Source organism: Eubalaena glacialis, chromosome 4 (genome assembly GCF_028564815.1).
Source record: "Eubalaena glacialis isolate mEubGla1 chromosome 4, mEubGla1.1.hap2.+ XY, whole genome shotgun sequence".
In the NCBI taxonomy this organism is placed as follows: Eukaryota; Metazoa; Chordata; class Mammalia; order Artiodactyla; family Balaenidae; genus Eubalaena; species Eubalaena glacialis.
In genome coordinates this window covers 57144260-57171616 of record NC_083719.1, presented here as the reverse complement: position 1 = coordinate 57171616, position 27357 = coordinate 57144260, and the positions used below count along the sequence as shown (strand labels likewise).

The window sequence follows — 27357 nt, the reverse complement described above, 5'->3', positions numbered from 1 at the left end:
CACATACAGCTCAAACTTCAGTGCAATGGCTGTATCATTCAACACCTTTAGAGGAAGAGAACCATGCAAAGAGGAGCAACTGCTTACAAAAATGGTTATTCAGTATTTATTCTGCAATGCGAAGGTGACAAACTAAAATATAAAAAGGTTGTTATGGCTTAACATTTCTGTTGCAGATTAAATATGCAGCATTGAAAAATGGAAAGGTGTGGCTTCATCTCTGACCAGCAGAGTTAAAAAGAAAAATCTCTCCATTTTCCTTCATCATCATGGGATACACTGTTCAGGCAATCCAAATTAATAAAGACTTGCACTTTCATATGGACACAAGATCAAGTGTACCAGTTAGGTTTTCACATTCACAGTATATAAGAAAATACACATGGAAGGAAAAGTAAAGGGTTAACTTAACAAGGATTTATTCACAGGAATACATGTAAGTAGAGAAAAATAACAGAAAAGCTAAACAAATGAAATGAAGAGGATCCAAACCAACTTTCACTCTGTAGCTTTTTACTTGCACCCTGTGTGCATATATCTAGGGCACAGAGGGCCACCAACATGCGCCAATACAGTGTAGGAACCCTGCATTACATCCATTAACTTAAACATATCTTTAAGATCATGCTTTGAACAAAAAAAGAAAGCTTAGAAGGCAATATGTTGAGTGGGAATAAACATTGAAATATAGCAATCATGTCTTCAACTTCTACAATTGTCTTTATGTGCCAACTAACATTTATGCAGCCTCTTACAGATCTTTTACCATGTAATTTAAGTTTCAGAAGTTTTGATAAAATCACTAGTAGTATATAACCATGCAGAAAGCACATCACACTGACAGCACAGAGGCAAAGATTTTGCACAGGTATATCAGCTTTCCACATTGTGCAGGTTACACACAATACAATATCAATCTTATTCCTAACAGATCCTAAAAAGATATTTCAAGGCCTAGCTGTAAACTACAGTACTTTATATCTATATTCTTAATAAAAATAAAATCCACAAATCTTAAAAAGGAATTTTAAATGCAGGGCTATATTGAACTGGTAAACTGCAACACAAACTGGCGCAACAGAGGTAACTGAATACCAATCTCACTCTACGTGATGCAAGCATGCTACTCTCCCACTAATTTAAAGTACTTTCAATCACTATGAGCCAGAATGCATGCCTGAACCTTAAACTGCACTTTAAAAATAACATCTTGGCCTAGAAATTAAATCTAATGAAGTACAACCATCAAATTATATCCACTACATTAATGTCTTAATGCAAAATCAAGATGTCAATCTTTAGTTTGATATGTCCAACCCCATTTATTCCTCCCTCCCTGCCCACCCCACAAAGGTAAAAGGAGTGACTCATTTGGCATTTCACAGGGTGCTTCATTGTTTATATTTGTTTTGTTTTATTTCCAACTTTTTGGGGTACCTTAAATTGTAACTTCCAAGAACCTGCTTCTACTATTATGGGTAGGCAAGCTGATTTTAACTCTTATTAGCTTTCATTTGTGTAGTTCTTCATCAGCATGCAAAAACAAGTCCCCATCAATGTGGGAAATTTTATAAAAACCTTTAAATAAAAAAAACTAAAAAAACAAAAAAAACCCAAAAACTTTACTGTCTTCTAATCCCCATTCTTAGGTTTCCTTTATTGTGCGCTATAGAATTTTTCCTCTTTCTCATCCCTATGCATCATTTATATGGTTCTTGTTTTGGTACAATTCCCCATAATATTCCAGAATGTACTGTTTTGTGAGTAGATTGAATAGCTTTTTCTTTTTTTTTTTTTTTGCTTCTTCACATCCAGTGCAGAGTTGTAATTGGAGACAGATTTCCACCCACAAAGGCTCCAGATGTTAAAACGTTTCCCAACAGCGACTTAATACAGTGACGGCAACACCTCCCTCCCGCCCCTCCCAGTAGGGTTGGGATTGTACTGTATTCCCTACTGGTTTACCCTTCCCCCCTGTAAAGGGTAACATTTTCCCTGGGTGCAGAGGCTCCCTCATAGTCTCCAAGACTGAAGGACCTGTAAGAAAACAGAAACAATTTTATACGTAAAATTGTTTTTCTTTTAAAGCCAGTGGAACACAAAATTAATCAGGTAGCAACGCTATCTCTACCTAAAGAAAATGAGAAACTGTACAAATTGCCTAAGATCACGCTCGTCAATGAGAACCACGTTGCTCCCTTCTCCTACAGCTCTCAGCTGTCACCTGCATCAGATACGAAAAGTGACGCCAAGCTGGGGACATGCAGAGAGGTGTGCAGCGCTTTATACAGATGAAATATAGATGAAATATGCCTTGTAGATTGCCATCAGTCTAATTATCTATCCTCGTTCGCACAATGGGTCCCAATGGGAGCCGATTATTTCTTATATAACAAGTTGCCTTGTTTTCTTCAAAATTAAGTTAGCACTTTCTTTAGGACAATCACTTTCCTTAGTGAGAATTAAAACATTATCATTTTTGCCAGTATTCCCAATGTTAAGCAAAAAAAAAGAGCGTGACTTATTTTACTCAGTCATGTCCTATACTCTCAGGCCTCTTCATTTTCCTGATAGACTTTTTCAATGCTAGCACAGTTTTAATTATGAGAAAATTAAGAAATAAAGGTAGATTACTGGGAGACTGTAACTAGTACCTGACAGTTGTCCTTTCACAACAAAACTTTAACTACTCCTGCGAAACTCTGGACATTTATGAAGATCACCACAGTTAATTCATAACTGGTGAAATGACAGAGACCACATAGGGTTTATTAATCAGGGTTATTAACCCGAAAGTGCTCAAGACTTAGCTCACTGTTGAATAATTTAGCCCTTGATGCTAAAAGTTATTTCTCATCTATTGCATTCTCATGATTTAACGTAAAGTGAATCAAGCACTTCTCTAAAATGCTAAAGCCACAAGACAGCCGTGAGGACTCAAGACCACTGTGGGACAACGCACACAAAGGGCTCTGAGACATTCCAGAGGCTGCAAGTCCATTTCTACTGCCCTTTTAGGCTAGTCAACTTAGATGTTCAAATCTTTCCAGGTTTAAAATCTAGCTCAGAGTAAACAAGCAAGCATGCAAACAGAAACTCCAACATACAAGGTAATTCAAGTAAGTGTATGCCTTCTCAACACACACTGAGTACACTCTCTGACCCTCCAGTTGAACAGGTCTCAGTTCATGTTCAAAAACTAATGAAGTGTGTCCTGGCTCACTGTACTAACCCATATTACTGATATTTATTGAGCCAACTTAGTGTGTTAGGCAATATACGAAGTCCTGGCACCACATATAGAATAGTATTTAATCCTCAAAATAACCTAACGAGGGAACTAAGGCTAAAAGACCAGAATTGTTAGTTTGACTTAAGTCAGAAAAACTCAAAGAACAAGGGTGCAGGTGGACTTACCCCTCTACCACCCCAAATCAAAAAAGAATCTTCCACTGATCTTTTAAAAACACAGTGCTGGGAACAAGGAAGGTGTTCAATAAAATATGAAGAATAAATATTAAATATTCCTATTTACTGAGACCAAATCCAGTTCCAATTCTACTTGGGTTTTCCCTAAAGCTCACAACACAGGAAGTCCTTGATATATAAGAGACTATAAATTCATGCTTTAAAAATGAATCATCTCTACCCTGCCACAGTGAATGTCAGTGACCTCTTAAAGGGCAAAAATTAAAAAAAGGATTGGTTGAAGAAATGGTGAGTAATCCAACTAGTACACCAACTTGGATTTCCTTCTACCTAGGATTCAAAGTGGAACCATGCATTTTATCTTGCTTGCTGGCTCATCAATCAATCAATCAATCAATCAATCAATCAATCAATCTCCAGCCTTCATGTAAGTAATTTTAAGTCAAATATAACATGAGACTATTTTACTCAACCTCTGTGGAAAACAAATAGCTTTTATTCTATTCAGTAGTTTTAGACTGAAGTCCTAACTTAAGTTCCTTCATCCTGGAAAATTCCAAATTTCTTACAACTTACCCCTAATTATGGGACTGCAGCTTAAGTGCATGAGATTAAACACCATAAAAAGCTGCAAGACGCTCTTTTAAGGGAAGCGGAAACTGGTCAGAGAAACGCCTCCAATTTTCATCCCCAACTTGATTTTTAAATCCATGAAGGATCTGCAAAAAAGTAAAAAATCATTAATTTATCAATAACAAAAGAGAAACTCTCATATCTGCATAGCTTCTGAAATCAAACACTACTGATTTTATTATTCTAAAATTTTACCCCTATTAAAGTAGTTATTCTCAAAACTTTGTTGAATTCTACACCATTCCATGTCTTGCCTAAAAGCACCTCATAGAATATGCTGCACTTTGCTTTGAGAAGGTTAGAATTCAGCAAGTGTCCTAGTAACAGTACTCTAAGCAATCTGACATAGTAGTAATGAAAAGCAAGCAAAAAGGTATAGAATTCACCCAAGGGATTACAATTTTTATGCCTTATTAAGTTTATTCAAATTGAAAATATACAAAGCTTTGGGGGTTCATAGTTGCAACTATATAGTTCACTAATTTTTTTTTTTAAATTAATTAATTTATTTATTTTTGGCTGTGTTGGGTCTTCGTTTCTGTGCGAGGGCTTTCTCTAGTTGCGGCAAGCAGGTGCCACTCTTCATCGCGGTGCGCGGGCCTCTCACTATCGCGGCCTCTCTTGTTGAGGAGCACAGGCTCCAGACGCGCAGGCTCAGTAATTGTGGCTCACGGGCCTAGTTGCTCCGCAGCATGTGGGATCTTCCCAGACCAGGGCTCGAACCCGTGTCCCCTGCATTGGCAGGCAGATTCTCAACCACTGCGCCACCAGGGAAGCCCTAGTTCGCTAATTTTAATATTAGGTAATTCAAATGTGTAGCAGCATTTTATTTCTTATTTTGTTATGGCTGAGGGCTGACTGGAGTTAACCACAAGGGGCATTACTAAAACACACAGGTTTAATCCTTGCTGCAACCAGTTAGATTTACTTTGTTCAATAGATTATATTATACTCCAATCTTAGTCAGCCATCTTTGAAAATACATGCTATTTTGCATAGGTGGGATAACGGGACTTCATGAATCAGTGGTACTGCTTGAGAAAATATTTTTAAAATACATGCTCTATTGATACAAAGTCACTACTGTATATTAAGAAAAGATCAAGTCAACTTCTTTATTACCAAGAACAAAGGTTATATAGTCTACCAGTACTGATTTGAAGAGTCTAAGTTTCATATGAAATAAAAACATAATTTAAATTTCCCAACTAAGACCGTAAGAGTCACATGATGTGCATCATAAAGACTTTTTAGTTACCTTACAGAACATGTCTCGCAGATCATCTTTTGGATTAATCCATGATGCAACAGCATCACAAAAAAATATAAAATCCTATAACAAGCAAGAAATACATGTTCAATTGATACTGTATTTGTCAAACACAACAAAAGATACATGTAAACTTCAGAATATATATCAACAGAATCCTAGGTTAAAAAAACCAACTTTTTTAAACAGCTATAATAAGGAATTAAAGTAATTTCTTAATGGTTGTCCCTGTTACTCCACCATCAAGGAACATCTAACTCATTCAGTTTATACTGGAATTTAGTGCTACAGGAAAACCCAAATGAACTTTTTGGCCAACCCAATATTTCATTTTACATTACAAAACCCCAGTCTAGTAAATGTGTAGCATCAGCAAGGACTGAAAGCATCAAATGAGCACCAGTTTAAAAAATCTCCATTTATGGAATTAATTATATAAATTCAATAATTTTACAGTTCTGATTGGCCTAGAAATAATTCAAAGCTAGTTAAGTATACACCAAACAAGTTTGACTTAAAGCATAGGAATTTATAGATCTAAATTTCAAGATCCACCTCCAGATAGAAATGTAAATGAAATGATAAGTTAGAAGAAAAATTATGTAGTTACAAACAGCACCCAGCCCAACCCAACTCAAACAAACAAAAAAACCCCCAATGCTCAGACTATTATTTATAAGATAATCAGGTTATTCTGACTAAAAGAACAAGGTGATGACAGGTATATGCTTGAAATACTTCATTTAAGTATTTTTCAAATTCGACTATCTTACTGAAACAACAGTTCAACATACAACATACAAGATACTGCTGATGTACAACTACTTTAAATTTTACTATTAAATTCAGAAAACCCCATTAATTTCAAATAAAATCACTAATACTAAAATATGTGCATAAAACACATATTTAAGCAAATAAAATGCCACGTGCCCAAAGTTTATGGTTTATTCAAATTATGATTCCTGTGTCTTCTGAATATCAAAGTCTGATGTTAAAAATTTAAATTATATATACATGTAGAATTTGTGATTAAAAATTTAAACATAAAGAATAAAACTTAAGACATTTTCTTTTAACCATACCCAAATAAAGTATGTAAAAAGTAGAAATTTATACCAACTTTTAAGTTGGTAGTGATTTCATGACCACACGTGTTACTGTCACTGTCTTAAATGTTAATGCAAAAGGAAAAACAACAATAACAACAAAAAAAACCCTGTATGAAAATGCTCCTTCTTAATATGGTATATACCACATCAGATACCTCTAAAATGTATTAAAGGTGACACAAAGTTCTTAAGTATTGGAAAAAACCCAGAAACTCAATGCCAGGAGGTTATTTTGCAACTAGGGACCATCTTTTAAGACAGTACTGGCTTGTTTTAATAGTAAGTTATTAATGTTATACAAATGTAAAATTAGCCAAAAGACGTTTTTCCCAGTTCTACTTCATAGGTTTTCAATGCCTATCACCTACATCAATTTTGAATTTTATAAGCTGCTATTTCACAATGTTTCTAAACCTGAATTAACAAACAACACAGTAATCCATGTAAGATAGGAAGTATCAAAAGGTCTCAGTTAAAAAATGTTCAAAGCACCTATCCCTTGAAAGTGAAAGGTTATTTTCTGGAAAACCCTTCCCATACTTTCTTTTCCTTACAATTCATCTGTTGAGGAACCTGGGGCATTTAACCTATAGCCCCACAGCCTGTATTTTGTTGATTTCATACGTATGGTGTAAATCAACACGTTCCTTTATGTTTTGTGTGTCAGCTGGATCCAGAGGTTTGATCAGATTCACGTTTAGTACTGCCGCCAAATAATTTTTTAAAGGCTAAAGACGTCTAAATATAGTATGAAATAGCATAAGAAATGAAATTAAGGATGAATAAATCACTAAATCATAAACTCTCAAAGTTAAAGCAGTTTCAATGGTTGATTCAGTGTTCTATTTTATTCACTACTGAGTTTCTGATCTAAGTAGCAGAAAGAGTATCCTACTCTTTGATCACCCTCTGAAGTGTAGACAGCCTCAAACTCAGCAAATTGATATTCATGGTTTTAGGAAGCATTTACAAAGTAAATAAATGACGTTTGAATGTGAATGAAAGAAGCTTTGGCTTAATTCAAGTCAAGAATATAACTTTTATTCTCCCAATCTGCTGTTATTATATGTCAGGACCAAAAAAACATTTAGGAAATAAAAATAGGCATCATCATTTCAAGATATTAGGAAATACACATTTAAAACATAATTTGTTTCAGTTATCTTCAGTAAAAATAGGTAATATTTTTAATAATTATAGTTTAAACTTTAGAGTTTCATAATTCAGAACACTAAAAGTTAAATCCTTTTGAACATCTTACTTGGATTACTCCACTGGGATTCACACTGATCATGGTACAAATCCCACGAAATGCTGAATCCTTTTCCTCATTGTCCCTTATGTTTCTCAGAGAGGTGCACCTATTAAATTATAGAATTGAGTTTAGCATTTAAGTAAAAAGCAGGTTCAACTACAATACTAATGGACAGTATTTAATGGAATAAGCACCAGAGTAGAGATAATGTTTATATTCAAAGAATTTTCATAAAGCTTAAGTTTCTCACACTTACTATATTATGTTGGGCCCATCTAATCTCAATATAGTGAAAACCTTGAAATTCACAATTCTTACTAATAAATTGCATCTAAGTAATAACAACTGATTTTAATTTCCCATTTAAACTATTAATGATCTTGAGCCAAGAGTAAATTACCCATTTTTAAAACTGTATTATGACTTGTATTCCATTAAACACTACTAAAAATGTCTTGAATTGAAAGACTGTCAATCGAAAGAAGCAGAACATAGGATATACTGCCACAGTAGAAACTATTATTACACAACTTATGATGTAGATGTTTAATTTTTACATTAACAAGCAAATAAGATTTTTATACATAACAAATTTAAACATGTATTTCTTAATGCAATCCAAGTTTTCAAATTAATTCTAAAAAAGAAACAATGCAAAAACCTAAATTTATAGAATTTGCATGCATCTTTATTTTACTGGTGGATATTTAAATGCTTTTTATGTATAATCAAGCTTTTTAACACAGCAAGCATGTGACAATCTTATCCCATGCATCAATTAGTCGTTAGCCACAACATAAAATAAATATACATGACGATGCTACTGAAAAACCTCACAAACCTGATAGGACAAGATTAGTCACATGGTTGGCAATGATTAAGGATTGTGATTTTTGTAACCAACTGAAAATATATCTAAAAGTGAGATAGAAAGAGAAAGAAAGAGTGAAGAAAAATGAATTAAAAAAAAAGATTGAATAATACACACCAGGGTCTTATAAACTGCTGTAGCATGGGGGCCACCTCTTGAGGACAAACGTAACCAAGACGACCAATTGTTATTGCTAAGGTAACGCAATCACGGTTATACACCACCAAACGCCAACCAAGACATGAGCAAATGAGGGGGAAGGAGAAAAAATAAAGAAAAAACAACAAATAACTCAGAAACAGAAACCAACAGAATTTGTGTATGATAATAAACATAAGATTTCACCAGTGCTGTTTATTACCACCCCCTATAATAAGGGGCAGCAACATATATGGCATACTCTTGGAAAAAGAAAAACAAAAGGAATTAAAAAAACTTTAAAGATTGAGAGAACACCAAAAACCGTGATGAATTGCTTTTCTCGCTCAATCAAGTGTCAAGATATTCTGTTAATAAAAATGATGAGCGATTAAACAGATGGATTTAGATTCTTCCTTCAAAGCCAGTTGAAATTTCAGTTTAACAATGAAATCTAGGTTTTCTCCCCCAAGAAATACTAGTAAATGTAAATGATTACATTTCTGAATTGTCTATTCAAACACACTTCTCAGAAGTTAACAGTTAAAAGCTTTCTCACTTCTTTACGTAGCTTTCTATGTGATTTCCATTCTTTGAAAATTATCTAGCAATCTGATCAAAATTTTGGTATATTTTTGGTTTGTTTGCCAGCATTTCCAAAACAAGCCAGTGGACCATTTGTTGCCTGATATCAAAATCAACTACTAAATTTTAGGTGTTATGGTACATACTGAATAAATGGATTGGAAAATTGCTGTGCTATGTCAAAGCCCGTTCCAAAACAAAAGCTCTGATGATGATGATGATAACAACTCAAATAGTCCACTAATTTCAAACCCTGTTTGACAAAAAGGAAATTTAGACAGTCCACTGTAATGACATGTGATATGTGGACCAAAGGAACAAATATTCTGTCCTTGCTATAAAATGCACAGCACACGATAATAGATAATGAAACACACTGATTACATGCTAATATTTTATTTTTAAAAATTTGAAGTGGGAATTAATCAAACATATATTCACCATAAAATTCAGTTAAGTCCTTAAATTTACAAAGAGTTAAAACAAGTGCAACTCAGAACTGCATTCTGCAATTCAAAGGTACATTACATATAAATACATTTATACACAACGGGAAAAAAAAAAAAAACAAACAGAAAACAAACCATGAGGTGCTTTAATGGTGTTCTCTCAAAAACTTACAGGTTAACCTTTCATAAAAAAAGGGTGGGGGGGTAAAGAAAAATGTTTAAGGATTACTTGAAGCAAACTACACAGATAATACTAAAATCCAGCAGATTCATATGAAGCAAGAGAAAGAAAACCTATGTTCAAAAGACACAAACTATGCAACATTCTCATTAAACAGGCAAGTATGAACAACCCAATGAAACATGCGATAAAGCAGATGATGGTCCATTGAAAAAGTTCAGTGTAGGATATACTAATTAGAAAAAAAGCAAGTAACTGCATATACTAAGGAATTGGCTTTATGAAATATTAAGATAATGGTAATTAAGTTGCTAAATATACAGATATTACCCACTGACAATGATTTTACTCCTTTGGGGATGGAATAAGAGAAACATTTCCTGCAGTCACTTGTGATAAGAATAATACAGTGAATCCCAAGTGTGTTTCTTAATCATATCAATTCAATCCATCAACTTGAAGGGCATTATCAACTACCTTTTGATTTACTTAGGGTAGATTCACACTTAGAATATAATCTTATATATAAAGCCAATTTGTTCAAGGAACTATAACAAATTCACCACCTGATATCCCACAAGAAACTTTAATATACATTACACTCAACATTTATTTGCAGTTATGCATTCACATCTAAAAATAAATAGGAAGTTTCTTAAGGTTCAACAGTAATTCGATAATGGCCAAGTGTTCCAAATCTGAATGTCATGTATAGGTACTGCATACTAAAGAGATAAAAACCTGACAAGATTTCATAACCATCCTATACATAGCTTTTTATACTTTTCAGCAAGAAAATCTAATTCACTTTATGATATAAACAGTACCCATACAGCCAAACAGCCATATTAACTGTTTTATAATTAAAAGATTTCCTTCCATACCAATAATCACATTAATTAATCACATTAGGATATAATAATCTTTCTATAATTAAAAAATGTAAAATTAAAATAACTTTGAAGATAAATTTTTATTTAGAAAAACTTATTTGATTCCTTGTCCAGTATATTGGTAAGGCATTCACTGACTATGAATATACTACTGGAATTGTCTTAGTATATAAACAAAAAAATGTGCCTGATTGAAAACAAAATTTACATTTTAAAAAATCAGGGAGGGTGGAAAGAAATCACCCTGAAATGTGTTTTATAGTATGGAAGGTACTCTTTAATATAAACATGCTCTCTATAAATGCAAAAGAGAAACAAGCCTCCTGAATAAAAATCCCACAAGATACTGCTTTAAGTTCCCAATCTGAAGAAGAGTATACAACAAAATACAAAATACATATGCCATTATTAATGAACTAGCCACTACAATGCAATCTATTTTTGGCTACATTTTTACAGATTTAAAAAAAAAAAAAAGAAAAAAAAATTACTCCCCAGCTGCCAAGTACTCTCTGAATTAATGTAAAAGTAAAATTCGGATCATTCAATAGTTATTTTAGTTGGGGCCCATTTTAGGGAGTATTAAAACACTATAACAGGGGAGAAAGTGTTTTTTTGAAAGTTTCTGAAAACTGGCTATGGAATGAAGCTAAAACAGTACATTTCATTACTGAGAATACAAATTAGCTGTTAATTAATAAGCTGGGTTTCTAAAGCTAGCTTTGCTTTAGTTTCTCTACACATCTTAACGTAAAATTAAAAGGCAAATAATTTTCTCTTCACCGTAACAGTTCAGTCATATGGTACCTGTATTCTCTAACAACGTCTTTGGTGTGTTGGGTCTGTTAATGATTTCTACAAGCTGGTGCAACACCATAGGAATATAAGGCTGCATCTCTATACCTAGATCATTCCCAAAAGAGAAAACAAAAAAGAAAAATTTCATTGTTAAAATATCAATGTAAAATATTTTTGCCCCCTTTACTGTGATATGTTATAATATTCATATATATAAAGCTCATTATAAAATATTAAATTATCTAAAAATGTATATTTTTAAAGGGGAAAAAAATCTTACCCATTTGAATGGAGATTTCTCCAATTGCCCATGTAGCATTATTGCAGACTGAAATGAACTCTGGATTTAGGTTGGTTCCCAATATTGGCATGAAATCAGCTAGAAAAAAAAAGTTTTTAAAAACTATGTAGTAAACTTCTCAATAGCAGTGTTTTGTGCTTTAAAGGAAATCTACCAGATGGAAACTGAAATCTAGGCAAGAAACAGCCTTAAAAAAAAAAAAAGCTGTTGGTAATAATTATCTTAAGAAACAGAAGGAGGCAGTATCTGGCCACTGAACGTTCATGTGAAATGTATCAGGAAGCCCAAGTTTTGGTTTTATTTTAAGTATCATTAAAAAGAACTGGTCAGAGTAATCTCTCTTGTCATCAGACTGAGAAAATTTAAAATAAAGTGAGGAAAACATGATACAATAGAACTTTCTTCAAAGCTGGTTTTTCACCCTCAGAAAATTTTAAATCAATGATTTTGGCTTTTACATTAACTTTTACCCTAGTGCTCAGATTGTGGTCTCTAAATATCACTTTCCATTTAAAAGGAAAAAGGGCTATCAGAGAAATGTCCCATCGCAGGCTAAGGGCAGGAAATGTACAAAACAAGCCTGGACTATCTTTTCATACCAGAAAAGACTCCGGACCCAAGTTGGTAAAGCTCCTGTTGCCAGCGGTAGGACAATTTGAGCATCATGAGTTCATACTGACACTCTAACAAACACAAACTAAACTCTGAAACATAATATAGATACCCGTGGAAGATGCTGGAAATCAATTATTATTTTGAAAACTGGTAAATAAAGAGAAAGAATCAAGTAATTATCCTGCCTCTTCTCCTATATGATTTGTACCTCAGGGCAATAATTTATTGATATGGGAAATGTCTCTATATATGCATTCTCACTGCAAAATGAAGAATCAGAATATCATTTTTTAACCCCTAATAAACCAGTCGATCTCACAGTTTCTCAATCTCAGCAATACTGATAATCTGGGTCAGATTATTCTATTGTGGCGGGGGGCTGTCTCATGTGTTGTAGGATGTTTTGCAACATCCTTCGCCTCTACCCACTAGACACCAGTAACACACCCCCAGTGTTAAAATGTCTCCAGACATTGCCAAATTGCTCCAGTTGAGAAACACTAACCTGGAAAATAATCATCATGGTTGGTAACATTAAAAACAGGGAGACAACTAGACACACTGTACCTCCTGAAGAAGGTACATGATCTATAAAGTCGTAAAATAAAAAAAGAAATGTAATCTTTCATACAAGTTTAAACTCATAAAAACTAAATCAGGTGGAAAATATTTGTAGAACAAGCTTTCCATAAAACAAGTATTTATTACACTTTCATTTAGAGTGGTTAGGCTTAAACTTGATGGTTTACTTTAATACGTCATAAATAATGTTATTATACAAAGTTCAGAAAGACAGTTATTATTGAAAAGTATAACTGGGAATTGGCTGAAGGTTAAAAGGTACAATCTTCCAGTTCTAAAATAAGTTAGGTTCTGGGGGATGTAGTATATCACATTATAACTATAGTTAACAATACTGTATTGTATATTTGAAAGTTGCTAAGAGAGCAGATCTTAAAAGTTCTCACCCCACACACACACACACAAAATATTTGTAACTATGTGAGGTGATAGATGTTATAATTAAACACTGTGGTAATCGTTTCCCAATATATACATATATCAAATCATTACGTTGCACACCTTAAACTTATACAATGATATGCCAATTACATCTTAATAAAAACTGGAGGGGGGCCCCCAAAGCACACTGTATCAAATGAAAAAAAAAAACAACAGAAAAAACCATTTCAGATCAATGCTTTAAACCAAGATTAAATGATGGGATATAGAAATGAAGGAAAAATAACCAAAACCCCATTTAATCCATGGGTCTGACAGCAATTCAGGTTACATTATTCAAGGAATCCCTTCTTATCTTCACAAAAGGCTAAGACAAATGCTATGCCATTTCAACAGAAACAAATCATTATTTACGTTTCAGAAAATTGTTTGAAGTTTCCTATAGTACCTGAAAAATTATGCTGGTTTATCATGAGAAAACCTGATTATTATTACTACTGGGTACCTCTACCAAAAAAGAGAGGCTATTCAAGAAGTATCCATGAACTAGCATATAGGACCAAGGATTCACAGGTGGGCATGTCCCTTACTCTAAAGTAATACTTTTCCAACTTCTCTCCAGTCACATGAACGCCTAACGAGCTGCTGAAGTGATGGTGAATTCAAAGAAACAAGGAACAGGGAGGGGTTCCCATCCTGCCTGCTTGAATCAGAGCAGCTCTAACCAGTAAAATGTACACTTATAAATGTTGGGATTTCATGGAATTTCAGTTTAATAATGAAAACCATAGCTGATGAAAAATAATGTTAAAAATCACATCACAGCAATAGAAAATATTCATTACCTATACAAGGCTTAACATGCTGAAAGCAAGCTTTTGTCAGATCACCTAACAGGGCGAAGGAACTCTGTCGAACCTCTGGCATTTTATCCTGCAAGAAAGAAGAAGAAATTAACCCCAATGTGACACAGAGAACCAGGTTTCAATTCATTTCAATTTAATAAGTCTCACCTGCATGCACTGATACATTAGTGTTAGAATGTTACTTCGGGCTACTAGCTGTTCAATGTTGCCTCCAAGTCCTTCAGCCAGGCCACTGAGTAAATCAAGAGCCACTATCATAAAATCTTTATCTGGAGCCTCATACTGATCTGGTTGAGCATTGTTCAGCTGAAATTAAGACACAATTTTTTGAAAACTTACTTTGAATCAATTATTGAAAAAGTTTGTATACATTATGCCTATCCTTAGAAAAATGTTTATGATATGGCAAGAAGGGAGAGATATAAAAATTTTTAAAAATACCATTGCTTGTGCAAGAGTCTTCTGTACTAGGTTTACACAACGCTGATACACAGGTTCACAGTATGGAAGGAAGCCAGACTGCAGGGCTGTGGCAACTGAAGATAGGCACTAGAAAGGATAACGCAGATGTGTAAAACTTCTAGGTATAATTGAGATTATGATAAATGCTTCAAAGTGTACTCAATAAGATCCCGGTCACTTATGAGCCTGTTCTACTAGTCTATAGCATAGCAGGTTTACCTTTTCAAACCTCTCCTTTGGATGCCATTCATTGCTGTTAAGTTTACTAGCTGGTCAGGGGAGGTTTCCTCAAAAAAAGGTAAAGGTTTCTATAATGAACATTATCTTTCAGAAACAGATTTAAGTATTATGTATTCCTATTTTTTCCTCAAATGTAAGAGAGACATTTATTTATCCTCCCATCCTGGTCAATACTGTGGGTGGACTTTACTGGGCACATTCTGAGCCCCTGCCTGGAAGTAAATATATCTAGTCATAATAATTCTTCTTGTTTTGTTGGGCCCAGGATTAGCCATTGCTCTGTCACAGAAGTTTTTACTTTGCTGGTTAGGGACAATCCATGGCAGAAGTGGTGACCCCTGAAATGATAGGGGGAACAAGAATGACTGAACTGGCTCTACCAATATCAATTCGTCTAGGTTTAAGTTACCACATTTGAGAATGTATTCAGTTATTTAAAGAGCATATAAATTTTTTTTTGGTTAAAAAAAGCATTTAAATACACAAGAAAACAAAACTTCAAACTAGACAGAAAAGGTATAAAGTGAAGTCCCTCCCATCAGAGTCCCAATGCTACTTCACATATATATGAGTATATGTATGTATAAACAACAAATAATATATAAAAGAATTTATGTCAATTATGACATGGCTATATATCCATATAAAGAAATAGTTAAATAGAGATGGACATATATATGCTGATATGGAAAGATCTCCAAGATAATTCACTATCAATTCAGTAGGGCAGGCTAGAAAACATACAATTCAATCCATTGTCTACTTAAAAAAAAAAAAAAAGCATAACACATCCATTACACTTTTTCTGTTTCACAGTATTTCTGTGAAAACAGAAAATTTTAGATGTACCATAATTAAAGTTACGGGAAGTTACATATTTATTCAGCATTTTAACAGAAATGGTTCAGAATGTAAATTAACACTTACCACATATACCCATTTTAGATTTGAACACGTGTTTTTTGATGAAACACAGATTAACTAAACGTTACCAGCTTAGCATACCTCAAGTAAAGGGAAGAGATCTTTATCTTCATCCTTTAACATGTTCCATTTCTGGATCAGTGGAGGCATTAGCATCTGAATATATTCCTAATTACAACGATGAAAAACACATAAAGCTCCACTACCATATGTAAACTAGTCCATTTTGAGTCTATGAAAATTAAAATCCATTTACAGTAATTGTGTAAAATTATTACTGAAAGAATTTTAAGACTCATTCTTTGACTGAATTTTTTTTTAGTCCTGGGGCCTGTGACATGTAATGACTCCTGCTGTGCAGTAGGTTATAAATGACAGGTAAACTTATTAAAGACATTTGCAGAAAAAAATTCATAATCATTTAAATGTTCTTACTAAAACGGAAGAATTCACGCAACCAAGTCAATAAACATAGTAATCATGTAAACAGGAGCACAGATTCTAAATGGTCTAATCTAAGATATTAGGAATCCCCCCACCAAACAAAACCAAAACAACCAACATCAAAGCAAACCCACAAACAAGTGCACTGCACCAAGTTTTAAGTATAACTTATAAACACAGACAATTTCTTATGATGTTTCAGAGAGTAATCATAAACATGAAATCTATTCTTCAGCAGGGAATTTCGAGCTATATTAAAATTCTAATATTACTTAAATCCTATTTAAACAAATCAAATTCCACCCATCTTTTCTATTCTTAATACTACTAGAGACAGAGTCTGGCCTCCTAGCCACACTTCTGTACCACTATTTAGCATTTTAATCTATTACCCTAATTTTTAACTATTTTACCTTAGTGTATTCCTCATACTTGTAAGTTCCAGTGAGAAAACACAGATGTTTAGATGTGGTACTCTAAAGCTAGTGTTTATTAAGTGAGACACAAAACTACTTGGAATTAAGTAAAAGCTGAAATCCAGAGTATAAAACCTTCATCCTCTTTCCTTTAGTCATTCTAAAAAGTGTTGGTGCATTCATGTGATATGCTCCTGTAATCTTCACACCCTGCACATATTTTTTTCAAATACTACTTAAAAGGTGAATACACTTGTTGTCTTTTTCAGCTCTACATTCTTAAAGCAGCAAACACTAAGTGTTCACATCTCCCCAAACATGTTAATTTTCAAATATGTTAACCTATTGATTGTAACTATGCTTTATATTTAATTTTTTCCGTAACAGTTCATCATAGGTACTTACGGGTTTGTTTAAGTGATGTCCTACTGAATCTGCTAATGTTCCTATGGCATCATAAAGAATGAGCAGGTTTTTATGCTGGTATTTACTAAATGCAAAGACCAAGGTATCAAGTATATAAGCAAGGTAAGGAACAAGTTCTGTACAAGCCTCCTCTTCCAGGGTAGCAAAGGCACTATAATTTAAAAAAAGAGAGAGATCACTGTTGTAGAAAAGAAACAGTTTACAATAGAGACAGGAATCTAAGTCTACAGTTTATAGAATACCTATTACACTTTACATGCATTATCTCCTTACCGTACCACACCAGATGCTTATTTTTAACCATTTCTTTCCCATTCCTTATGCTGTCACTTACGGGCATGTGCTTAACTACAATACTAAAATCTAAAACTATTGTTGGTTCATTCAACAATTCATTTGGTGTTTACTATTTATTTAGTGACTGAGTGCTGGGAACATAGCAATGAACAAAACAATGTCCCCATTCTCGGGGGGGTTTACATTCTAGTGATGTTCCAGATTAATGAAATCAGAATTGAAACTGTTAAATGATAGAAACATTTTTTAACACTCAGGGTGTTTGAGATGTATGAGAACATAGCAGTATGACGATCTCTCAAATGTTTCTCTTAGTGGGAGGGGGAAATGGGGTGCTGGAGGTCAAAGGGCACAAATTTTCAGTTATAAGAATAAATTCTTAGTGGCGGGGTTGGTGGGGGTAGTGGGATGAATTGGGAGATTGGGATTGACATATACACACTAATATGTATAAAATAGATAACTAATAAGAACCTGCTGTGTAAAAAAAAAATTCAAAAAAAAAAGAAAAAAAGGAATAAATTCTAAGGATCTAATGTACAGTATGGTGACTATAGTTAACATAGCACTGTATACCTGAAAGTTGCTGAGCAGATCTTAAGCATTCTCACAGAAAAAAGAGTTACCCATGTTAACTATAGGATCTTGATCTTGGTAACTGTTCTACCATGCTTATGTATATCAAAATCAACATGTGGTACACATTAAGTATATGCAATTATTTTTGTCAATTATTCCTCAGTAAAGTTTAAAAAATTTTCTCTAGGCACCACACTATACATTAGAATGCACAGTGCATTTGTTATTATAAATTTGTTTATTTGCAGCTTATTTTTTAGGACAAATATACAAGAAACGAACAAACTCTAGGGCCTCAGGGCAATTACTTCAATTTATACCTAAATGTGTCTTGACTTTAAGGTGTATCTGGCTCTTCGTTTGTAAAATTAAGGTTATTTTCTTCTATTCTAGCCAGGTAGGAATTTCCTAAAATGATAGGCTTAAGCCATTTGTTAATTGAAGTCTTATTCATTAACATTGAGCTATATCTATTTCCTTCATGGCACTTTCCACAAATTATAATTATATAGTTGTTCAGTACGCCCTACTAGCCTGTAAATTTTAAGACGCAGAGACTGTAAGCTCGGCATTTAATATATGCCTAACAATTAGTAGAGAACTAAAAAAAACCTTGCTGAATGAATAATCTACAGGAAACCAAGCATAATCGGTATCCTCCCCCCGCTTGAAAAAAAATTGAGTGCTATTGATCACCAAAGCTCCCTTGTTTAACTTTCTTTCACATCATTATGAATTAGGACTCTTCCAGACATTTTTGCTTCAGATCTGGTAAAGTCCAGCTACACTGAAATTTACTTTCCTCTCTTTCAACAGCTATTTCTTCTTATTAACAAAGTCAACAGTAAAAGCAATTCTATTTGAAAAATTAAGAACTATAAACATTAAGTGGCAAGCCTTTTTAGAACATGAAGGTTTGCTCCAGAAAACGGAAATGCTGGTAGTAATGAAACTAACTGCTGATCTGATGTAAAAACAGAGGCAGCCCCAAATGCAACTGACAGAGTTGCTACTGGAGTTGAATCACTATGTGGCAACTTAGTTATCGTAGTTGACCTGTCGACTAATAATGTCACTCTGCTCAAACTTTTTTATTCCTTCAAGAGTAGGACCCTTGCCACTTCCACTCCAGATATCTGTGTGGGAATTAGGGTGAAAGATAATGCTACTGTTAAAGCCACTAAGGAAAAAAAAAATGTGAAGAAACAGCAAATATGGATGTCTAGGTAGAGTCTCATTTGGATTTATAAAACCATCAGGTGAAAGATACAGATAACAAAAACCCCATTAGTGGTTTAATATCAACATCCCAACACAAGTTTGAAAATTCAATTTCTCCCTGAAATACCCACACTCCCTTCTCCCACAATGAACATTTTGTTATGAATGTCTCACCTGCAGGCAGCTTCTTGTACTCTCTTGTTGCTATCCAGGATACGCTTTAGCAGTTCTGTCATTAATGGCTTCAGGTACGTGTCTGGGGGCTGGCTGACTACCCAGTGTGCATAGCGGCTAAGAGTCCAGCACGTTATGGAACGCACAAGAGCCTTTTTATCAGAGAGGCACTGAATAAGGTGAGGAATGAGCTCAGGTAGGTATGGAATCATGCCCTGCATGCAACCTAGGAAAAAAACCCACAGAACTATTTCAGGAAGTGCTGAAATTTGGTTAAAACAAAATTATTTCAGTTGAATACTAAACTGATATGTGCATCCATGAAACATATTCAGATCATCTCCATTCCAATAAATATATTGCACTAATCTGTTCCAAAATTATTTTAAAGAAATAACTGAAATGAGCGCTAACTGCTTTTTAAGTATCTTTCAGTAGGGTTAGGAAAGCGCATTTTACTTCTGCTACAGAAATTATGGCTTTCAAAAATGCCTGTAAAATGCTTCAATTTCTTGTAGATAGATGTTTACAGCTAGGACAGAATAATAATCCTTTATAGAGGATGATGACACTTGACTTATGTTTCTTACACTTACCTACGGAAATTATTTTTCTAGCAACAGGGATGCTTCTGACATCAGAATCCTCTCATTCTGTTCTCTTTATTATAACAAAAGCATTTGCAAAATATCTGGCTGGGGTTATAAGTAAGTCTATGGTTGTTTAATAATAATTAACTAGCTCAAAGTAAAAACTTATCCTAAGATGGCTTTTAGATTCAAATATCGTTTTTAAGGTTAATGTGGATCATAGTCTTATCTACCTCAATAGTTTTATTACCAACACAAGACAACAAAGTACGTGAACAGTTTCTGCTTAAAGAGTAACAAGTCCTTAAAGTAGCCTAGTCACATTAGCACCTATTGAGGACTTTACAGTTCAAGTTTGATTTAGACTTACCTTCAGCAATTGCTCCTAAAACCAAGATGCCTGATTCTTTAACAACCCATTCATGATGAAAAAGTAATTCTTTCAAAAGGGGCAAAATATGTGGCAAAAGCTCATCACGATACACATTTGCAAGAACATCTAGGGCAGCCGCAGAACATTTTCCTATGGAAATATTTAATTCAAAGACATTACATTAACTTCCATTATCATTTAGTTATATATCTATAAATCTATCTGTATCTATATACAGATAAAATTTGTTGTATGTACAACACTTTATTTTTACCTCTACAAAGTTTTAAAGAATTCAATTAAATAGGAGGTAGTCTGTCACAGGAAAAAAAATTCTATTGACAAGAATACTTTATGACCAAGAATTAGCAAACTAATTATGAAGATACTTTATCCTGTATACGACTGCCTTTTTTTTTTATTTTTTAAATAAAGCTGTTACGTTGGCCAGAAATAACACCTCACTCATCAAAAGGGTCTTAGTTATACTGTATGTAGATCCATTCATATGAATATTATACTGCCAGGAAACAGAATGAAATATTTAGGTACTGACACAGGATGAGTTGCATGATATATGGAAAAGAATCAGCAGAGTACATATGATCTGATTTCACTTCTGGAAAATCAGCCTCCCCTGCTAAAAAGAAGACATAGGCATACCGCAGATATTGCAGGTTCAGTTCTAGACCACCACAACAAAGTGAGTCAATTGAACTTTTTGGTTTCCTAGTGCATGTAAAAGTTATGTTCGCACTATGCTGTAGTCTACTGAAGTGTGTAATAGCTTTATGTCTATAAACCACGTACATACCTTAACTAAAATATACTTTATAGCTAAAAAATGCTAAGCATTATCTGAGCCTTCGAAAAGCTGTAATCTTTCTGTGGAGGGTCTGGCCTTGATGGTGGTGGTTGCTGAAGGCTGGGGTGGCTATAAGCAATTTCCTAAATAAGATGACAGTGAAGTTCGCTGCATCGACTGACTCTTCCTCTCATGAACGATTTCTCTGTAGCACGCAGTGCTGTTTGATAGCATTTTACGCGGTAGAACTTCTTTCAAAATTGGAATCAATCCTCTCAAACACTCCTGCTGCTTCATCAACCAACACTGTCATATTCTAAATCCTCAGCTGTCATTTCAACAATCTTCACAGCATCTTCACCAGGAGTAGATTCCATCTCAAGAAAAAGCAGTTTCTTTGCTCACCCATAAGAAGCAATTCCTCATCCATTAAAGTTTTCTCATGAGATGCAGCAATGCAGTCACATCTTCAGGCTCCACTTCTAGTTCTTTTGCTATTTCCACAACATCTGCAGTTACCTTCTCCACTGAAGTCTTGAATCCCCAAAGAAGAATCAACTTCTTCCAAACTCCTGTTAATGTAATGCTGATATTTTGATCTCTTTCCGTGAATCACAAATTTTTTTTTTTTAATTTTTATTTATTTTATTTATGGTTGTGTTGGGTCTTCGTTTCTGTGCGAGGGCTTTCTCTAGTTGCGGCAAGTGGGGGCCACTCTTCATCGCGGTGCACGGGCCTCTCACTATCGCGGCCTCTCTTGTTGAGGAGCATAGGCTCCAGACGCGCAGGCTCAGTAATTGTGGCTCACGGGCCCAGTTGCTCCGCGGCATGTGGGATCTTCCCAAAGCAGGGCTCGAACCCGTGTCCCCCGCGTTGGCAGGCAGATTCTCAACCACTGCGCCACCAGGGAAGCCCCCACAAATGTTTTTAATGGCATCTAGAATGGTGACTCCTTTCCAGAAGGTTTTCAATTTACTCTGCCCAGATCCTTCAGAGGAATCACCACCTATGGCAACTATAGCCTTACAAAGTGTGTTTCTTAAATAATAAGACTTGAAAATTGAAATTACTCCTTGTTCCATGGACTGCAGAATCGATGCTGTGTTAGCAGATGTGAAAAAAACATGAACCTCATTGTACATCTCCACCTGAGCTCTTGGGTGGCCAGGTACTTTGTCGATGAGCAGTAATATTTTTAAAGAAATCATTTTTTCTGAGCAGTAGGTGTCAAGAGTAGGCTTAAAATATGCAGCAAACCTTGTCATAAACAAATGTGCTATCATCTAGGCTTGCTTGTTCCATTTATAGAGCACAGAGTAGATTTAGTGTAATTCTCAAGGACTCTAGGATTTTCAGGATGGTAGATGAGCACTGGCTTCAACTTAAAAGTCACCAGCTGCATCAGCCCCTAACAAGAATCAGCCTGCCCTTTGAAGCCAGGCACTGACTTCTACTCTCTAGCTATGAAAGTCTTAGACGGCATCTTCTTCCAACAGAAGGCTCTTTTGTCTACATTGAAAATCTGTTGTTTTGTGCAGCCACCTTCATTAATTATCTTAGTCAGATCTTCTAGATGTAGAAGCTGCAGCTTCTACATCAGCATTTGCTGTTTCAGCCTGCATTTTTATGTTATGGAGATATAAAGACGTTTTTCCTTAAACCTCAAGAACCAACCTCTTCTTCTGCAGCTTCCTAGCCTCTCTCAGCTTTCACAGAATTGAAGAGAGTTAGGGCTTTGCTCTGGACTAGGTTTGGCTTAAGGGAATGTTGTGGCTGGTTAACCACAAAAACTTTCTCCTTTTCAGCATTCAAGCTGTTTTGCTTTCTTATCATTTGTGTGTTCACTGGAGTAGCACTTTTAATTTCCTTCAAGAACTTTTCTTTTGCTCACAACTTGGCTAACTGGCACAAGAGGCCTGGCTTCCGGCCTACTGCAGTTTCTACATGCCTTCCTCACTAAGCTTAATCATTTCTTTTAATTAATTCGTTGATTATTTTTTTGGCTGCGTTGGGTCTTTGTTGCTGCGCACAGGCTTTCTCTAGTTGCGGCGAGCAGGGGCTACACTTCATTGTGGTGTGCAGGCTTCTCATCGTGGTGGCTTCTGTTGTTGCGGAGCATGGGCTCTAGGTGCACGGGCTTCAGGAGCCGCAGTTCGCGGGCTCTAGAGCGCAGGCTCTGTAGTTGTGGCGCACGGGCTTAGCTGCTCCGCGGCATGTGGGATCTTCCCGGACCAGGGCTCGAACCCGTGTCCCCTGCATTGGCAGGCAGATTCTTAACCACTGCGCCACCAGGGAAGTCCCAGCTTAATCATTTCTAACTCTTGATTTAAGTGAGAGACATGGGGCATCCCTGATGGCGCAATGGTTAAGAATCCGCCTGCCAATGCAGGGGACACGGGCTCGAGCCCTGGTCCGGGAAGATCCCACATGCCGCGGAGCAACTAAGCCCATGCGCCACAACTACAGAGCCCGCAAGCCACAACTACTGAGCCCATGTGCCACAACTACTGAAGCCGCATGCCTAGAGCCCGTGCTCCGCAACAAGAGAAGCCACCGCAGTGAGAAGCCCACGCACCGCAACGAAGAGTAGCCCCAGCTCACCGCCACCACAGAAAAGCCTGCGCGCAACAACAAAGACCCAACGCAGCCAAAAAAAAAAAAAAGTGAGAGACATGCAACTCTTCCTTTCACTTGAACACTTAGAGGCCATTGAAGGGTTATTAATTGGTCTAAACAGGGACACTCAAGGAGAGGGAGAGAGATGGGGAATGGCTTGTGGGTGGACCAGTCAGAACACACACAACATTTACTAATTAGTAAGTTTGCCATCTTATATGAGCATGGTTCACGCAGCCCCAAAACAATTACAACAGTAACATCAAAGATCACTCATCACAGATTGCCCTAACAAATATAATAACAAAAAAGCTTGCAATATTCCAAGAATTACCAAAATGTGACAGCGTCACAAAGTGAGTAAATGCTGTTGGAAAAATGGCGCCAACAGACTTGATCAGTGCAGGGTTGCTACGAACCTTCACTTTATAAAAATGCAGTTATCTATGAAGTGCAAGAAAGCAAAGCAAAACAAAAGGAGGTAAGCCCGTACACCCGTTTTTCTGTATCTGCACAGAAAAATTTCTGGAAGAACATAAAGATGGGTGGGATGTGAAAAGGAAGTATTTCCCCCCCCAGTTCAACACACATTATTACTTTTGCAGTTATCTACATTAAATCTTAATGCATGCTCCCCACCAACCTTAAAGTAGGGATACACTGGGAGGTAATTCTGTGGTAGTAATGAAGACCTTGGGTTCTCTTGTTGTGTGAGATTTGGGTTCCAAAACTACATGTGCCACCAGTACTAGCTAAGCTAACCTTGGGAAGTTTCTCTTTTTGCAGTATCTTTACCTACCCAAGGCTGTTGGAAAGATTAAATGTGACAGGCATACAAAGTCCTTGGCCTAGGGCTGGGCACGTTAGTCACTCTAAGGAACCGTTAGTTATAGGAAACTAAATGGGCAGTAATCAGCATTATTCCAAATAATTTACACAGTTCAGGCTGATGATTCATGTCCTTAATTGCTCTATCAGTTAGTTACTAGAAATCTCAACCCTCTGAATCACAGCGTGGTTCTTAACTGGGGGTGATTTTGTGTCCCAAGGAACATTTGGCAATGTCTCGAGACACTGCTGGTTGTCACAATTTTGTGTGTGTTCTCCCCCCACCTCCTGCGCTACTGCCATTTACTGGGCAGAGATCAGGGCTGCTGCTCAAAATCCTATAGTGGACAGGATGACCCCACAACAAAGAATTACATGGCCCAAAACGTGAAATGTGCTGTGAACTAGAGCAGCAAGATTTAAAAACCAGCATGCAAGCAAAAGCAAAACATAGGTGTCTAGATTCTCCCCAGAGTTATCTAATTAGTACGTGGCCCAGAATGCAGGCTTAACATATGATGTGGATTTGCAGGTAAGGTTGAAAACCAAGATTTTAAACAGCGTATTTGTAAGTCTGAATATGACAAAAGCAATTTATATCATTTTGGAAAACTGCACGATAATCAACCAATTTTCATGCAAATTATCACACAAAAAAATAAGTTTATGTTAGGAAAACAGGAAAAGCTGTGGTCAATGTTTCTATTTCACACTATCAAACAAAATATATACCCCTTTGAGAAATGACAGTGTGAGATAGTCTTTTTAAGGAATAAAATGACAAGTAAATGAAGAGCAGACCCGTCAGGAAAATACAAAAACAAACCCACAATGAAATTATCACTTCACATCCAGAATGGCTGTAACAGAAAAAGACACCCAAAAAGTATTGTTAGGCATGTGGAGAACCTGGAGCCCTAAGACACTGCTGGGGGGAATGTAAATGGTGGAGCCACTTTGAAAAACAGCCTGGTAGTACCTCAAAAGGTTAAACATAAAGTTACCATATGACCCAGTAATCCTACTCCTGGGTATATACCCAAGAGAACTGAAAACTTACGTTTACACATCAAACTTTACACAGCTGTTCACAGCATCGTTACTCACAATAGCCAAAGGGGGGAAACAGAATGTCCATCAAATGATGAACAGATAAGTCAGTCACAAAGGACCACTTTTTGTATAATTCCATTTGTAGGAAATGTCCAGAACAGTTCCTAGAGACAGAATATAGACTGATCGTTGCTTAAGGCTGGGGAACTGGAAGAAAATGGGAGTGACTACTAATGGGTATGGGGTTTCTTTTTGGGGTGATAAAAATGTTCCAAAATTTACTGTGGTGATGGTTGCACAACTCTGTGAATACACTAAAAGCCACTCAACTGTATCCTTTTGTATGGTATGTGAATGGTATGGTATGAGGGCACTGTATGATATGTGAATTATTTCTCAACAAAACTGTTATCAAAGCTGGCGACTGTGCTTCTCCCTCTCTGACTTACTTAGATTCCAGTCAGAAATTGTATCATCATCATCAATTTCATCGTCATCATCATCTTCCTCTTCAATTCCATCTTCATCATGCTGCTGAGCCACTGTCCTTGATCGATGAAAACGTGGCCTTATGTCCTGTTCACTATCAGGAATTGTTTCATCTTCTTCAACATCACCCTGTGTATTTTTTTTAAAGGAAAATTTTGGTTATATTCATTATAAGCTAATATGTATATCAGTAAAAGAATGAGAATATTCAGAGATGGGATTATGCATATTATTCTGAAATACAGTAGACTCTTGAATGATATGGGTTGGAACTGTGCGGGTCCACTAACATGCAGATTTTTTTTCCAATAAATGAAGTCTTAACACTACTACATAATGCATGGTTGGCTGAATCTGCAGATATGGAACCATGGACATGGAGGGCCAAATGTAAAGTTATACAGGGATTTTTGACTGTGCTGAAGGACAGTGCTGCTAACATCCCATTTTCAAGGGTCAACTGTATACCTCTTCATTAAGAACCACTCCCCTGGGCAGAAAATAGTTCTTTGTGAAGGGGAGAATAGGCTATCACATAACCCATGTTAGATATCAGGCACTTTCAACCACATTATATGGTTTCCCACCAGCTGGTATAATCTAGAGTATCTGAATCAAGATCAGAACATATTTAACATATTTTAAAATAAACTCCAAACAATTTGTATTAACAGGAAATGGATGCGAACTCTATTAGTGTCACCGTCTAGTTAGTTCCAATTAAGCTAGAATCTATTACCACCCAAATTCATTATCTTTGAACTCCGTAGCATATTATATAACAGAAAGCCTATTTACATAGGGCCTACTCTAAATAAATGTTCTATTAGTCAAATTTAAAGATCTACTAAGTCAATAAAAATAATCTTCCCTATTCATCAGGAAATAGTTTCCTTACCTTAAGTAGGATGATATCTATATCTGAGTACTTCATGCCATTCACTAACACAGGAATCAACCTATAAAGAAATGAATTCATGAAACAAAGATCTAAAGATCTCGAAGTCTTAACAACCTCATGAATACTAATAATACCAATAAAACAATATTGCCTTATAGCT

General features: G+C 35.6%; 1 protein-coding gene across 5 annotated transcripts in view; it reads right to left on the bottom strand.

Moving 5' to 3' along the window:
- Positions 1-92: 92 nt before the first annotated feature.
- Positions 93-27357, bottom strand: part of TNPO1 (transportin 1) — an 87149-nt gene continuing 59884 nt past the window's right edge. For all 5 annotated transcript variants that reach the window (XM_061189343.1, XM_061189344.1, XM_061189345.1 and 2 more), the window contains 16 exons: positions 27195-27255; positions 26257-26425; positions 20503-20655; positions 19543-19768; positions 17251-17422; positions 16067-16153; positions 14801-14908; positions 14507-14665; positions 14339-14426; positions 11895-11993; positions 11624-11719; positions 8688-8763; positions 7706-7805; positions 5321-5395; positions 4006-4148; positions 93-2037 (listed from right to left, as the gene is read on the bottom strand). In XM_061189343.1, coding sequence (XP_061045326.1) covers positions 4041-4148; positions 5321-5395; positions 7706-7805; positions 8688-8763; positions 11624-11719; positions 11895-11993; positions 14339-14426; positions 14507-14665; positions 14801-14908; positions 16067-16153; positions 17251-17422; positions 19543-19768; positions 20503-20655; positions 26257-26425; positions 27195-27255 — 1777 coding nt within the window. In that variant the 3' untranslated portion in view covers positions 93-2037; positions 4006-4040. The remainder of the gene's footprint in view (positions 2038-4005; positions 4149-5320; positions 5396-7705; positions 7806-8687; positions 8764-11623; positions 11720-11894; positions 11994-14338; positions 14427-14506; positions 14666-14800; positions 14909-16066; positions 16154-17250; positions 17423-19542; positions 19769-20502; positions 20656-26256; positions 26426-27194; positions 27256-27357) is intronic.